This window comes from Echinops telfairi, unplaced genomic scaffold, assembly GCF_000313985.2.
Source record: "Echinops telfairi isolate 266 unplaced genomic scaffold, ASM31398v2 ScPeMD7_23;HRSCAF=83, whole genome shotgun sequence".
In the NCBI taxonomy this organism is placed as follows: domain Eukaryota; kingdom Metazoa; phylum Chordata; class Mammalia; order Afrosoricida; family Tenrecidae; genus Echinops; species Echinops telfairi.
In genome coordinates this window covers 58258175-58275219 of record NW_022103920.1, presented here as the reverse complement: position 1 = coordinate 58275219, position 17045 = coordinate 58258175, and the positions used below count along the sequence as shown (strand labels likewise).

At 38.9% G+C, this 17045-nt stretch overlaps 1 protein-coding gene across 1 annotated transcript in view; it reads left to right on the top strand.

Moving 5' to 3' along the window:
- The first annotated feature begins 700 nt into the window (after positions 1–700).
- LRRD1 (leucine rich repeats and death domain containing 1) overlaps positions 701–17045 on the top strand; it is a 19414-nt gene continuing 3069 nt past the window's right edge. Inside the window, exons 1-4 of the mRNA XM_004702653.1 lie at positions 701–2620; positions 5034–5232; positions 10330–10491; positions 13022–13133. Coding sequence (XP_004702710.1) covers positions 701–2620; positions 5034–5232; positions 10330–10491; positions 13022–13133 — 2393 coding nt within the window. The remainder of the gene's footprint in view (positions 2621–5033; positions 5233–10329; positions 10492–13021; positions 13134–17045) is intronic.

Sequence of the window (17045 nt, the reverse complement as noted above, 5' to 3'; positions counted from 1 at the left end):
GATGCCAATGGGCAGTGGGTAGTTAGCAGGCAGAGGGTGGAGGGAACAGGAGAAGAGGATGGTTATTTGGAAACTACAAGCTTGGAAGAGACGTCCTACAGAGCTGGGACCTTGACCTCTGTGGAGGGGCGCTTCATCAGAAGTCAGACAAAAGCCTCAACGACCTGTTCTTAGAGAAAATATCCCCTTCCTTAAGACAGTTTACCACCACCTGTAGAGAAATGTCCATAATTTCTTTAGTACCATATGCAAATTTTCAATATCCGCGTGTTAAAGGCATACTTTCCATGTGGCACATTCGTGCTGCTGTCTTCCAAAAATGAGCCGAGTTCTGATTCACCTGTCTCCCATTTTCTTCGATTTTTGCTAGCCTTCTCCATCTTTCTAATGCGATCAGAAGAGTAACAGGCGATAAGCGCGTGCAATCAACAAACTATTTGTAACCAGGTCATATATAAAATTAGTTTATCTATTATGTGTGATTTTTTTTAAATATTTTCAAATGACTCCTTATAGAGTAAAATATGACTCTGTACCCTGTGTTCCAGAAGGATTAACATTCCATTGGAATTTTGAGGACTTTATTATATCTTTTCTCTTAATGTCAACTTCTTTTTGTAGGTTCAGAGGAATAAAGTAAATATGAAAATCACAATCGAGTTACAATCTTGAAACCGTATATAACAAATCAGCCGATAAGATGTCTGAAGAGGAGGGTCCTACAGAAGAGCTAGACGAGGCCATGCGTCAGTTTCAAAGACAGTCTAGGTCACCGCCAAAGGAAGATCTGGAAGCTACCGAAGCAGCACCAGCTTTGTCCCATGACCTTGCTGACAGCCTGGAAGGGCAATCTCCCGACCAGATTTCTGAAACATCTCCTACAAATGATCCGTCAGAGTCCTCTGGAAATGGGTCCATCATGAGTGACGAACTACAGGAAGTACTCCAATTTTCTGAACTAAGTACTGAAAATATTGAGTCAAAACCAGGACGTTTTCCCAGTCCATCATTATGGTTAACTGAGATGACTGAAGGATATGAGACTGGGTTTACCCACCTATATCTTGACACAGGAGGAAAAAGTACTCACCTCCAGGAAGAGTATCAGAAAGAAGCTGACTTAGGGTCCGAGAGATTTACAGTTAACCTTCAGGCCAAAGGCTTACAGGAATTCCCTGAAGACATTTTAAAAGTCAAATATGTCAAATACCTATATTTAGACAATAACCAAATAAAAACTTTTCAAGTCGATGCAAGGGATATGCTAGGACTTGAAATTTTATCCTTGACGGAGAATGAGATAGTATCACTTCCATCTGAAATTCACTTACTTTCTAATTTGAAGATATTAAAGGTCAGTCACAACAAACTATCAAATATCCCTAAAGAAATATCACAGCTGAAGAATATCAGCCAACTCTTTTTAAATAACAATTATATTGAGAGTTTCCCTGCTGGCATAGAAAATCTTGGAAACTTGAAAATTTTAAATTTGGCTAATAATAAGTTAAAACATATACCAGAAACTCTATCTAATTTAAAAAAATTGAGGATTCTCAATCTGGAATGCAATCAGTTAACAATATTTCCTAAAGCTTTATGCTTCCTCCCAAACTTAATTTCACTAAACCTTAATGAAAACCTGATAAACAGTTTGCCAAAAGAAATTAAGGAACTTAAGTGTTTGGAAAGCCTTTCACTTGATCACAATAAATTAACTTTTCTGGCTGTAGAAATTTTTCTGTTGCTCAAAATGAAAGAACTCCAACTGGCTGACAATAAATTAGAAGTTATTTCACACAAAATTGAGAATTTTAAGGAACTTAGAATACTTACATTGGATAAGAATTTATTGAAAGGTATACCAGAGAAAATTTCCCACTGTGTAATGTTGGAATGCCTTAGTCTTAATGATAACAAATTAACAAAACTTCCTAAGAATATCCACAAGCTTAAAAATTTAAGGAAACTCCATTTAAACAAAAACAGTATGTTGGAAATAACAGAAAATATCTCACATCTTAATAATATATACAGTCTTGAATTTTCAGGAAATGCAATCACCAGTATTCCCATTGAGATAAAAAACTGCAGAAAAATAACAACAGTTAATTTGAGCTATAACAAAATAATATATTTTCCAGTGGGACTGTGTGCACTGGAGTATCTTTATCATTTGCATTTTAATGGCAATTATATTTCAGAAATACCTGTGGATATATCTTTCAGTAGACAACTGCTTCACTTAGAGCTTAATGAAAACAGACTCCCCATATTTTCTGAGCACCTGTGTTCCCTTATTAATCTTGAATACCTGGATCTTGGTAGAAACTACATCAATAAAATTCCATCACTCATTTCCAATATGGTATCACTCCATGTGCTTATTTTATGCCACAATAAATTCAAAACTTTCCCAAAAGAATTGTGTGATTTAGAAAATTTGCAAGTACTTGATCTTTCCGAAAATCAAATACAAATAATTCCTTCAGAGATCCGTAACTTAAAAGGAATCCAAAAATTGAATTTCTCAAGCAATCAGTTCACAAGTTTTCCTATTGAATTGTGTCATCTTCAATCACTGGAAGAGCTGACTATAAGTCAGATAAATGGGAGAAAGGTAAGAAGAAACTGATGCACCAGGCTTTTCAGGGAAGGTGGGACTAAGAATCAACGTAAACCAAAGTTGTGTGTGTGTGTGTGTGTGTATGTGTGTGTGCACATGCGAGTGTGCACACTCAACTTAGATTTTCTCAGTATGAGTTACAAATACACTTCTCAACACGATAGCCTTACAGGAAAACAGTTCATTAAAATGAATGTCAAGTGGTTAAATACCAAATTTCAGCTTCATCATATGAATTTTAAAGTAATTTGGAAAATAATGACTAGGAAGGAGAATACAACTATTGGCTGTGTGCTAACAAAACTTTCCAGCCCATGTTTGTCTCTTACAGACAATTTGGGAAAATTGTACTCAACTTAAAATTCACTTAAGTTTCAGTAATCATTTCTTCATGATATGGCATATTTTTCCCAATAATCACTGTAATGAATACATAATTTATTCAAATAAGCCTCTGTTGTTCAGCATTTAAGATTATAATAGTTTTACTACATGTAGTTTTTCTATTATGCTGTAATGGACTTCAGAAGTATAGCCTTTTTCATGTTCTAGACAATTTCCTTAAAAACTGATGAATCAATAGGGATAAACATTTTTATGTTCAGCATTGCATTTTATTTTAACACTAAAGATGATTTTTGTGAAAATGGTTTGTTTTTCAACCAGAACACTACTCATTACTGATTGATATGAAGGTCCCAGGAACTCAATGACGCGAACACAGCTGTCATCTGGGTAGCTTTCATTTGATCACCCTGGATCTGTGCTAGTCTGGGCTTTGAGAAGCAGTGAGTCACAATGAACATTAGCATTGTAATTACTAGAGCAGTGGTTCTCAACCTTCCTAATGCCACAACCCTTTAATACAGCTCCTCATGTTGTGGTGATCCCACCCATAAAATTATTTTCATTGCTACTACATAACTGTAATTTTGCTACTGTTATGAATTGGGCGACCCCTGTGAAAGGGTCGTTCGACCCCCAAAGGGGTCACAACCCACAGGTTGAGAACCACTAGAGAGCCCTGCACTTAAGAAATAGGTTTACTTCTGCTTAGCATATTTCCCAGACTTATTTGAGCTTTAATTTAACACCCCTACACAATACATTCCCAGAAAGGCTACCACATGGGGTTAACTTGAGTTGGAACAAACGTGACAGCTCTTGACAACAAAAGAAGTATATGCCAGGAGGACTCACAGCAGCGTTGTTGAAAGACCTGTTGTGGATTGGGGACTACCGGTACTTTCTCTAATGAATGCTGACCAAGAGATGAAAGAAAACCGGTTTGAAGGGTTGTCAAATTATGGACTGCATCTTTGTCTTGATCTTACTCTTACATCGTAGGCCTGATGGGCAGGTCTGGCTAGCTGGTTTCATGCTATTGACCCACACGTGTCTCCTCCTGCACAGCACCTCTCTCTACAGGCCATTTTCATGTATATTTGCCTTGGCTTAATTGTCCTAACTTTTATTCATTTTTAAGAGGCTATTCACATTCCCCCTTTTACACAAAACTGTCTTTTAGTTTTCTGATTTGTACTGAAATATGTCATTATCAGTCATCTTTATTTTGCCATTTGATTATTTATTTTCTTCATTGTTTTATATAAGAGCATTTTGTTGCCTGAACTAAAATTTAATCTCCTGGAACTCAGACGCTCTTAGGCTTCTATGATATCTCAAAGAATATCAAGTATAATATTCAACATGTACCTTATTGATTGGTTGATTTCTGAGTGGACTATTTTCCAGTTTATTTATAGAATTTCCTTTATTTCAAAAATCACTTGTAACAGACTCATTTTCTTGGAGTACATGCATTTCTGCTTCAATTTTGCCAAGTGTTTCAATTGTTGCTATTTTGCAACAATCTTTGCAAAAGCTGGGAACTTCCATCCAGCTCACCTTGCCCAGCTATGTGGTTTCATTCTAAAAGGCTTTACTGAGCATTTACGGTACTCGAATTGTATCCTGCTTCAGAGCACATACACAAAATGTATAAAACATTTAGGCAAATAAAAGAAACGAATAATTAACAATAGTTGCTAATTGATGAATGTCAGAATGAATAAAAGTATCAAACATGGGACAGAGTCGTTTGGAATGGTTTGGGGAAGGGAGGTAAGCAAAACGGAGCAGGGTGTCAATAAACAAGAGTTGGGAAAGTGAGGGACGCAGATTAGGAGGACACAAGGTTGAACAGATAGGTTTGGCTGTGTCAGGGGGTGAGTTGGGGGCTATGTAATAACTTGCAAGTTTTAGATAGAAGGGGCAACACCCAGAAGTTGTGGCTCAATGAAAAATAACTCCTTTCTAGATTAAAAAAAAATTCTTCCTTTTAATTTTAGAAAAGAGATGTAGCCATATACATCATTGCTGAAAGTATATTTAATCTTTGTTACAGTTAACAGAACTTCCCGAAGAACTGTCTAATCTGCTTCAACTTAAAGAACTTGATATCTCAAATAACGCAATCAGAGAGATTCCAAGGAATATAGGGGGATTGACAAGTTTGGTTAGTTTAAATGCATGCAACAATCAAATAAGTTATCTGCCACCGTCTTTTCTATTTTTAAATGATCTCCAGCAACTAAACCTGAGTGGTGAGTGTCAAGCCTAATCCATAACATTAATCGATAAGCCATGTGTATCCAGATCCAGTCGGGAACTTTGCTGGCAAAACAGACTTAACAAGCAATCAGCACAATGCATCTACTACCCAGGAAAGATGTGGGACAGAGAAGGAGAACAAAGCCGGCAGTCCAGTTCCTGCACGGAAAGAAGTTAGAGTCCAGCTGGGGAAGGGGACACATTTTCTGTTCTTTTCTGTCTTCTCCGCTTCCACCCAGTCTTTCTATGAGACTTCTCTTTAAACCTGACCTCATCCCTCCCTTGATATACACGTAGGCGACCTCAAGTTGGAATGTTGTTTTCCTTTCTTCCCTTGTTGCCCGAATCCCACTCCCATTCCCTTCAGTACCCCCAAACTGTGCACATAGATTATAAAAAGGGAATTACTCACTCTAAAAGGTATCAGAAAAGATTTCCCAAAGCACTAGATGGATCTTTTTCTTAATTTTTCCTATGAAATATTTCTAACTTATAGGAAGAACAAAAAATATCTGTGCCTACTTCCAGATATACATATTTTAGCATTTTGATATTTACTAGAAGTAATGGTACTGAGATTGCATTTATTTTCCCATTCATCTTTTAAACATTGTGCGTGCATATGCATGTACACATAAAAATGTGCTACTTTGCTGAGTTATTTAAGTTTGTGAAATTGTATCACACTCTATTGGTCACTGTTTCTTTTTTCACTTGTTATATTTTTAATATTCTCAAACACTCACTGCCATCAAGTCAGTTCCAAATCATAAACCCCATAGGACAGAGCAGCAATGCCTTTCTGGGTTTCAGAGGTTGTAAATCTTGTTGCTGTGGTTAGGTGTCATCCAGTCACCTCTGACCCACAGTGACCCTATGTACAACAGAACAAAACAGTACGTGGTCCTGAGCCATCCTCAAATTGTGTCCTTATATTTGAGCCCTTTGTTGCAGCCACTGTGTGGATCCATCTCGTTAAGAGCCTTTCTCTTTTTTTCCTTGCCCTTCCACTTTAGCAAACATGATGTCTTTCTCCAGGGACTGGTGTCTCTTGACAATATATCCAGAGTATGTAAGACAAAGTCTTGTCAACCTTGCCTCTACAGAGCTCTCTGGCCTTACTTCTTCCAGTAGAGATTTGTTTGTCCTTTTAGCAATCCATGGTACTTTTCTTCTACATATTCTTCTCCAGAACCACAATTCTAATGCATCAAATCTTCATCAATCTTCATTGTCCAACTTTCACATGCATAGGATGCAATGGGAAATGCCATGACTTGAGTCAGGCGTACATTAGTCCTCAAAGTAACATCCTTGCTTTTCAATATTCTAAAGAGGTCCTGTGCGGCAGATTTACCTAATGCACTACATCTTTTGATCTCTTGACTGTTGCTTCTATCAATATTGATTGTGGATCCAAGACAAAATCCTTGACAACTTCAACTTTTTCTCCATTTATCACGATGTTACCTACTGGTCCAGTTTTGAGGATTTTGGTCTTCCTTACATTGAGTTGCAATTTATACTGAAGGCTACAATTCTTGATCTTCATTAGCAAGTGCTTCAATTCCTCCTCACTTTCAGCAAGCAAGGTTGTGTCATCTGCATAACACAGGTTGTTAATAAACCTTCCTATAATCCTGATGCCACTCTTAATTCATATACTGCAGCATCTCTAATGATTTTCTCAGGCTACAGATTGAACAAGTATGGTGCGAGGATACAACCCGGAAGCACACTTTTCCTGATTTTGAACCATGCAGTATGCCCTTGTTCTGTTCGTACAACTGCTACTAGAGCCATGTGCAAGTTCCACATGAGCACACTGATGGATTCTGGAATTCTCATTCTTCTCAGGGTTCTCTAAAGTTCACTGTGGTCCACACCGTCGAGTGCCTTTGCATCGTCAAAGAAACACAAGTAAGTAAACAGCTTGCTGGTGCTCTTGCTTTGATTCAAGAGCCATTTGACATTAACAATGATATCCCTTGCTCCACATCCTCTTCTGAATCCTGACAGTAATTCTGGCAGTGCCCTGTCAATAAACTGCTGCAACCGTTGTGGGGTGATCTTAAGCAAAACTTTACTTGCGTGTGATATCAATGATATTGTTCTATACTTTGAGCATTCTGCTGGGTCGCCTTTCTTTGGAATGGACACAAATATGGACCTCTTCTGGTCAGTGGGCCAGGTAGCTGTCCTCCAAATGTCCTGGCACAGACCAGCGAGTGCTTCCAGTGCTGCTTCAGCTTGTTGAGAGACTTCGATGGGTGTTTCATTAATTCCGAGGAGTCAAATTGACTGCATCTATGGAAAGAGATGATGGAGAAGCTCACTATCCTCAGTCAGGGCAAGAACAGGGGCCAGCTGCAGACACATTTCTTTGCTCATATGCAAGTTCAAGGTGAAGCTGAAGAAAATTAAAACAGCACTGGTGAGGGAAAGGGCAGGGAAGTTGTACGAGAATCTTTTTCCCCCTTCATTACTTGCTTATTCCTTCAGAAATTTTGTCTCATCCATCTTGCAGTCCTGATTCTTTTTGTTCCCCAAAACTTAGAGAATATCTTAAAGGGACCTAAACTTGAGTATCTTGAAGTTGCCCAAACTGCTGTTTTGATGTGACGTAGATTGAAGAGCTCAGAGTTCTTTAGGGAACGGTTCGAAAGATGGAAACACTACCTTCAGAAGTGTATAGACTTAGATGGAGGATATGTCAAAACCAATTGCTTTAAATTTTGATATTTTTTGTTTAATAAAGGTTTCTATAATTTTGTAGCAATACTTTTTGACATATATATGAGCATATTTCCACAAGCAGTGAACAAAAGCAGTGCCCAGATCTTGTTTTCTAAATAATATTTTTCCTAAAAGGACCAGAGTTCCTTTAATAATGCATTATGTATACATATTTATATTTATGAACAATAGTTATAAATCTATAATAATATAATCACAAATTATATAAAAGTACACTTTAGACCAGTTCCTGTCTAAATTATTACAAATCCTTACTTTATTGATTACCACAATATGTTTACATTGAATTGAGGAGGTATTAAAAAAATCCTGTTTTGTGATACAAACCTTAATCCTCCAGTTGTGTTCTGGCTTTTGCCACCTGAAGGTGCACTTCACTTACTAGAACACTTCCAAAGACTACAGTATGGGAAGAGGGGGTGCATGCACCAAGATATTGGAGAATTGTGGCAACCTTACTTTATCCAATGGATCAAGGTTCACATCGCTAGTGATGACATGTGGCTATCCAGTACTTGAAATGATAAAATAAAGGCATTTCAACTATGGCATTCTTTCTGAAAACCCAGGAGACCAGAGTAATCATGAGAAAATACAGTTGACAAGCCCAAATTGAGGAATATTCTACAAATAATCCATTTTGTTGCTGTTGTTAGTGCTGTTAAGCCAGTTCCAACTCATAGCAGCCCTACGAACTATGGATGAACCCTGCCCCGTGCTGGGCCATCCCCACAATTGTCATGTTGAGCCCACTGGTGCGGCCACTGCGCCAAGTCGCTCTCGTTTGAGCATCTTCCTCTTTTCCGCTGACTCTGCACTTTACCACTGATGATGTCCTTTTCCAGCAGCTGGCCTCTCCTGATGGCATGTCCAAAGTATGGGAGACCAAGTCTTGTCATCCTCATGCCCTTCTTTCTTTTTCGCCATGCTCAAAGCTCTCGGGAGCTTTCCGACTGTGGTTCTTCCACACAGATTTGCTTCTCCCTCTGATGTTCCACAGTGCTATCCATCTTCTTCACAAACACAATTCAAATGCATGAATTGTCCAGTCTCCCTTACTCCTTGTCCAAGTGCCACATGCCGATTGAAAATACCAGGTCTTGGGTCAGGCTCACCATAAGTACTCAAAGTGACTTTACAGAGATCTTGTGCTGCAGATATGCCCAATACATCATTTGATATCTTGACTGCTGTTTTTATGAGCACAGATTGTGGAGTCAAGCAAAATGAAATCCTTGGCGGTTTAAACTATTATGATGTTTTCTATTGGTCCAGTTGTGAGAATTTTGGTTTTTAATCCATACTTAAGTCTTAGGTTTTCACTAGCAACTGCTTGAAGGCCTTCATGCTTTCCAGCAAGCAAGTTCATGTCATCTGTGTGTCGCATCATAAGCTCTCCTCTAAGCCTGATGCTATTTTCTTCATACAGACCAGCTTCTCAGATTATTTGCTCAGCATGCAGACTGAATACATCCGATGAAAGATTACAACACACACACACACACACACACACACACACACACACACACACCCCTTTCCTGTTTTAAATCACTTGTTTTCTCTTATTTTCAAACAAATGCCTTTTGGTCTATGTATGTTCTGCATGAGCACAATGAAGTGTTCTACAATTTCCATTCTTTGCAATGTTATCCATAGTTTGTTATGACCCACACGGTCAAATGCCTTTACATAATGAATAAAACACAAATAAACACCTTTAAGGTATTCCCTACTTTCAGCAAAAATCCAACTAGCACTTCTCAAAACTGTCGATGTCATAAGCAAACAAGGAAAGACCGGAAGCGGTCACAGACGGGAGGAAGCTAAGAATACATAATGAAATGCAATGTTATAAGGATGGGTTCCAGAACAAAGATATGATGTGCATGAGGAAACTAGCAACATCTTTAAAAATCTAATGAAAATGTACCCAACGTTTGTATGCACAACAACTGTACCAGAGGGATGAGAGATGATAACACGAGGGGAAACTAAACCCAGGTGAAGTATATGCAGGGCTCTGAAATTTCTGCATCTTTTCCATAAATCTAAGATTATTCTGAACATGAAGTCTACTTAAAATTTACCTTTATGCCATGCTTCCCATCTCATGTGGCCACTCTAACGAGAAAGCAATAATGGCTATTTCTGTATTTTCTCCTTTTCATTGTTAGCCCGTGAACAACAGTCAGAACTTCCAATTTGCCAGCAATGTGAGGATTCGTGGGTACTTTGCCAATGAGACACAGTAGAGGCCACATTCATAGCTATTGTCTCCATACTTTTATTTTACAGAAAAGCATAACTCAATTGTGATTTTTTTTTCCTACTAGGAAATAATCTGACATCTTTGCCTAGTGGTATCTATAATCTTTTTTCACTGAGAGAGATACATTTTGATGGCAACCCATTGATACGACCTCCAATGGAAATCTGTAAAGGAAAACAGCTGTATACCATTGCATGCTACCTACGGAGGGCAGAAGAAAGAGATGGTAAGTGGTGAATGAGTGACTGACTTCTGACAATCTTTTCTAATCTCAGCTGAAAATAAAACTTTGTCTTAATGAGAGGCCTTCAATTTGGCAGAGAATTGAAGATATTTCGTTTTCCCTTTGCCGAAGGTTAGAAGATTATTTTGAAAATCCAGATGATGTAATCCAAGTCCACATAAAGTGGGCCATTGCAAACAGGCTGCATACTTTCCACTGGCTTCTGTGGCCTTCAGTAGGTTTTTCTTCATGGTTGTGGCCACGGAGTTTTTTCATTAGTTCTGATCTGCCTTAGTTGTTCTAAACACATAAACCCACAAACTGGATTTGCTCTGGAAGGAAGTCCACAGATGCCAGTTCATTTTTGACATACTGTGACTGCCTATGAGCAACCTGTGGACTGTTTTATCCCTTCTGTCCTTGGGGTCGCCTTTGTATGCCCTGGATTATTCTGAGAAGCAGGGTCATTTTCTTTAGATGCACTCTTAGTGAACTAGTTGGATACTGGTTTCTTCAAGCTTCTCAGAAGGAAACTTCTTTCCTTGGGACTCAGGCGTTCCCATTCACTGTCACTCCTCAGATTTTGATTCTAGAATTTAATAAATTCTAGACAGGGAAGCATTGACTCAGATGCGAGGAAGTGGATTATCTAAAACCATTCCCCCAAATTATTCTATCATGCATTCTGTGCATGTACCAGATTATGAGTTAAGGTTACCATCGATCATAATCACTGTGAGGAGGTGAAATAGAAGCGTACCTTCGTCTTTAATCCGTAACGCAAATCCACACGCATGGCTACTGTCCAGAAGCTTTCGCAAGAATTGGGTCTTGTTAGTAGAAGGAACTTAAATAAATTAAACATCATAGTGGCTTTCTCTAACTTGCTGTGTAAGCAGGTTCTGCTAATTAGTAAGTGATATTTTTCTAGAAACCTGGTGGTGCTCGTGAGATACTGGGCTACAAACTGCAAACTCAGCAGTTTAAGCCCACCAGTTAGTTGTCAGGAGAAAAGATTGCTATTTATTCCCCAGAACCCTGTGGTCACTCTGAGTCAGAATCAACTCAGGGGCTATAGGTTTAATTAGACTTTTTCAGATTCTTTTTTTATTTTTTTCCCAGGCTGGCATTTAGTTGGTTTTAGTTCATTTTGAGTCATCTCTAAACATTATCCCTTTACATTTGCACCTAACTCTTAAAGTTCCAACTTACCCCTTAGTATTCCCATACGATCTTGGTGATACACCATTCCCAAATAAAATATATAAGTAATCTTTTTTGAAGTCATTAAATCTGCCCTGAAAAGCTAGTGGGGTGCTTATTTAATAAAAGAGGGTGAGATTATTTCTATACAATACATTTATTTACTGTTTTTTAAGGATCTATAAAATATTTCTTTTAGGAACAGTATATTCATTATAACCAAAACCAAATTTACTGCCATATTAGTCCATGATGACTCATAGCAACCCTATAGGACAAGGTAGAACTGGCCCTGTGAGTTCCCCAGACTAACTCTTAAGGGAAGTAGGAAGCCCTGTCTTTCTCCTGCAGAGTGGCTGGCGGTTTTGAACTGCTGATTTGGATACTGGTTTCTCCAACTTCTTACATGTAACCACTACACCCCCAGGGCTTCTACAGTATATTATAGAAGGAATTTAAAGTTACATGATTGAAACTTTTTGATGAAACCATATTTCTCAAGTTCTTAAGGAGACCTTTAGTGAAGGTATCCTGAAAATAAAGCTTTAAAGCCCAGAGATGGTGAGGGAAAGTCCAGCAATTAACAAGCATTCCCTTTCTCAAAATTTTACTTAAAGAAAATAACTTTTATTTTTACTTACGGGATTGGAATTTTAATTTATGTAGTTAGCCTACAATCTAGCTTAAGAGATTAATGATATATATAATATAGAAGAAAGGAAAGCCAAGAATATATTTGAGATGATTAGAGAGAGGTAGGAGAGCTCTAGTTCTTGAAAATACTCATATTAGGTTATCAAGAAATATTGAATCTAGTTCAAATTAACTAGATGTTGGGTTATTATGTTTTTTAAATTAAAAACACTATATTTACTTATATTTAAGCCAACAACCATTAAGATATTTTAATATAATATAATCATATTATATTAGTCATATGTTATGACATATAGATGTAAACTTGACTTCTTCATTTAGTACATAAACAAATAAATTTTTTAAATGCAGAATTGAAAGAGTCAAAATCATTTCAAAAAGATTCTTGAATAAAATTAAAGAGTTAGTAATTTTGGGGTTTCTTTATAATATCTTTGGAAACTAGATAGCCATTTTAATTTTAGAATTATTAAGATTTTTCTAGAAATGCAAATGGTTCCAATTGCAGTTCATACATTTGTTGATCTGCACTGGGTTTTAAATTTTACTTGATATACATTTGATAGAAGCATAAAAATACAATTTGTAGCAAAAAATAGATATAATATCCACTTAAAATATATTATCTTTTTCAAAGGAGATGGCTTAAATTTAATTTTATATTAATTTGTAGAGAAAATCTTAGAGAAAATCTTCATGATAGTTGCCAACCACATCACTGAAACACATTTTGAATTTTTGTGTCAAAAACTAAAGCTGGGAAAGTCAGAAATGGAAGCCCACAGGTATGTATGAATGTGTCGTACATTTACTCTCATATTTGGATTCATAGTATCTAGACAGTACATGGTTTGTGAACCATTCATATCAACATGAATTCTAATTTCTACAGAGGACTAAATGCATTTAATAATATATTTGAGACCCTTGTTAGAAAATAGCATAGTACTCAAGAATGAGGGCTCAGAAAACAGACTGCTTGGCATTAAATTCCAGCTCTACCACTTACCAGTTTCATGACCTTGGGCAAGACCTTCAACTCTTCTGTGTCTCAGTTTCTTCACTGGTAAAATTAGTATACTTACCTCAGGGAGTTTCATGAGTATCAAATATGACAAGTTATAAAACATGTATTACAGCAGTGATAATTACTGAGCTCTAGGAATAGTGTTGTTGTTGAAGTGCCATTGAGCTGGTTCCCACCCATAGCCACCCGGTGTAGAGCAGGATGGAGCACTGCCCATCCTTCACAGCCTGTTCTTGAGGCCATTGTTGCAGTCAGGGTGTCAGTCCATCTCCTTGAGGGCCTTCCCCTCCTTTGCTGCCCCTCCCTCCACTTTATCAAGCATGATGTCCTTCTCTAGGGACTGGTCTGTCCTGAAAACATGTCCAAAATATGTGAGACAAAGTCTTACTATCTGTGGTTCTAAGGAGCACTCTGGCCTTACTCCTTCCTAGACAAATTGGTTTGTCCTTTTAGCAGTCCATGGTACTTTCAATATTCTTCTCTAACACCACAATTCAAGTGTATCGATTCTTCTTTGGCTGTATTCAATGTCCAACTTTCACATGCATATGAGGCCATTGAAAGTACCATAATGTGGTATAATAATAATCCACGTAATGGGATAATAATAATCCAAAAATATTGAATACTTTGAAATCTTGAACAAATTTCATAGAATTGAATGTATATTGAGCTATTGATTTTCTATAGGAAAACAAGAAATGAATAGCTAACATTCACTTTTTGTATTCCAAGCTCAGCATTAAAGTACAGAGTCTCTCCAATTAATTCAGTCTTCCCTATAATTATTTCTCACAATTATGGGATTTATTTGGGAAGTAACAGTTTACAATTCAGGTTTAGAATACACTTATTTGATCAGGACAGCTTCTTCTCAACTGTGCCCAAAGGCAAGCCTCTCTCTGGCCAGCAGCATCTCAGCCTGGCCCCTGCCCCACTTGTGGCAAGCTTGGACAAGCATTTTCAGAACTCCTTTAGCTCTGCCAATAAGTACACAGAACTACCTCACTTTTCCAGGAGTGCTCAAGCCCAAAGGCACTCGGCTCTGGCTCCTTGTATTCACAGACTAATTCCACCAAGTGCCCAGAAGCACCCCCCTCTGCCAGCAAGTCTGTTTGAGGCACTCAGCTTTCTCATTCCATGGCTGCTACACCCACTTCTATGTCTCATGCTGGTCTCTAGGCTCTTGCTGCCTCTGTTGCTATGGTTTCTCTGCCAGTGCTTCTCTGCCCATTCCAACTCTGGCTTCTAGCTCAAGATGGATCTCAGGGAAGGGATCTTGAGCTCAAGGTGCAACTGAACAAGAGCAGTCAAAAAGGCCAGGGCGGGCCAAGTGGGTGCGCTGGGCTAAGCACCTGGTTCTTATTTTCATTGACGGATCATTGGTGGATCCAACTGGCTTGTCAGGGAATCTAGCCCCTAACAAATCATCACAGGTCTGGTAGGCGCAATTGTACAGCGATAATAAGTAAAGCTTATAGTAAAGTCATAGAGAGCATGAGAGATAGAAGAGAGATTGAAATAATGGAGTCAGATACATTTCATGGTAGCATGCTCACCTCAGCCTCATTTGGTGGTCCACGTCGAGAGAGAAAAGTAGGAATTGCAGGCGCAAGTGATATAGGAGGGAGAGGATGGGGGAGAGAGAGCTTCTTTATTGCTAACCAAGGCTTATATCTCTTTGGGGGGCGTACAAGCCCCCTAATTGCAGATAAAGACATATGTCACAGGAAGGGGTTGTGCTATAGGTACTACAGTAATGAGAGGGGGACAATCTAGGGGTAATCACGCAATAGGAAGGGGAGGTATTGAGGGGGTACACATATGATAAGATGGGCAGATCCTAGATTCAGGGAGGCAGCTTAATTTTGGATGTCACTGAGCCAGTTTGACCTGTTCTCTGGCTCACTATAGAAACCATTATCAGTAGGGTATAAACCCCACCAACAGGGACCAGACTTTAGGGAGAAGTAGCCCATTGTTCTTATTTTTTATTTTTATTTTTTTAAACATTTTATTAGGGGCTCATACAACTGCCATCCCAATCCATACACACATCAATTGTGTAAAACGCACCTGTACATTGTTTCTCAAAACATTTTCTCTCCATTTAAACCCCCGACATTAGGTCCTCATTTTTCCCCTCCCTCCCCGCTCCCCCCTCCCCTCCATTGTTCTTAACAGCAGGGAGTGGGCCCCTCTTGTGGTGGGACCAGACAGTAGTCTGGCAACTGACTGCCTTCAGGGAGGATGTCTCTAAGCATCTGACCTCCCATCATATGCTGGCAAATAGCCTCTGATGTTTGGCATATCTTTGGGGGAGACAAAGCTGGGGAAAAGTCTCTTTATATTCCCACACTGGCTGAATCTAGACCCACCTGTGTGATGTCAGGGAGCTAGGTTGTAGATTTAGATTCACCTGCACTTAGGGGGGCTTAGTTTGCACATGCTCAGTTTGGATTCTCCCATAAGTGTCTGGTATCTTTCCAACCCCTCTGTTGCGACCCTATGCAAGCAACGGGGAGACAACCCCCCTTACCCCTAAACTAGCGACCTGTCATAAGGGCAGGCTAGAACTACCCCTACTGGTTTCTGAGACGGTAACTCTCTACTGGCGTAGAAGGCTTCCGTTTGGAACTTCTGACATTACAGTAGGCAGCTAAGCATAACCCACTATGCTTGCTACCAGGGCTCCTATTTGACAGGAGCCTAAGCACACCCCACAGAAGTTTATAAGCCAGCCATTTTATATCTTTATCACCTTCCATTTTGAGTAGCCAACATTTAAATTGCCCATCACTTCAAACCAATACTTTGAAGAGATAAGTATGTTCCTTGATTTGAAGAATCTTTTGTTTCTTTTGAGCACCTGTGTCCAAAAGCAAAATTGTCTAGAGCAATTGCAGCAGTTTACGCCAGCTCATGGCGTCGAACATCAGTCTGTGCATACAGTCAGGTTCTAGCCAGTTCATTCCTAGCCATCCAAACAAGATCAATGGGTATCGTCTGTAAACTTAAGAATCCACCCAACTCCTTGCATGCACTTCAGACCAGTAAGCATGTAGGTACGTGCTCTCCCTGTCTCTCTCTCATCATCCCAAATCCTTATGGGCTAGCTGCCAGTGGAACACGTCCAAACTCAGCCCACCTCTTCATTTTTGCAACTCTTCACTTCCGCTCATACCTGGCCATCCCCTTGCTGAATCCCTTTGACTTCCAGTCTTGAAGGGGATCCTTCTGATGCACCCAGTCCCTGACTGCTCCTGCCTGGATGCTTGCAATGGCAAACAGGTTATTCTGCATTTTAAAAGCCAGTATATTAGATACTTCCTTCAAATGCTTATCTCCTGTTCCGGGTGGCTCAGTGTGTCTTTTCAAATGCAAATGTCCTACTTGGGAACATTCTGGCCCGGGCTTAGATTTTTTACCCAAGCCTCCAATTCTCTATACAATGTTCCTGCATTCAAAACTGTGTTTCTTGAACAAATCTCAGTTCTCTTTTTAGCTATCCAGTCAACAATTGCCTTAAGGTGGAGTTACATGCACTATAATACACAATATTCATTTTAAAAAAGCATTTTATTAGGGGCTCATACAACTCATCACAATCCATACATACATCAATTGTGTAAAGCACATTTGTACATTCATTGCCCTCATCATTCTCAAA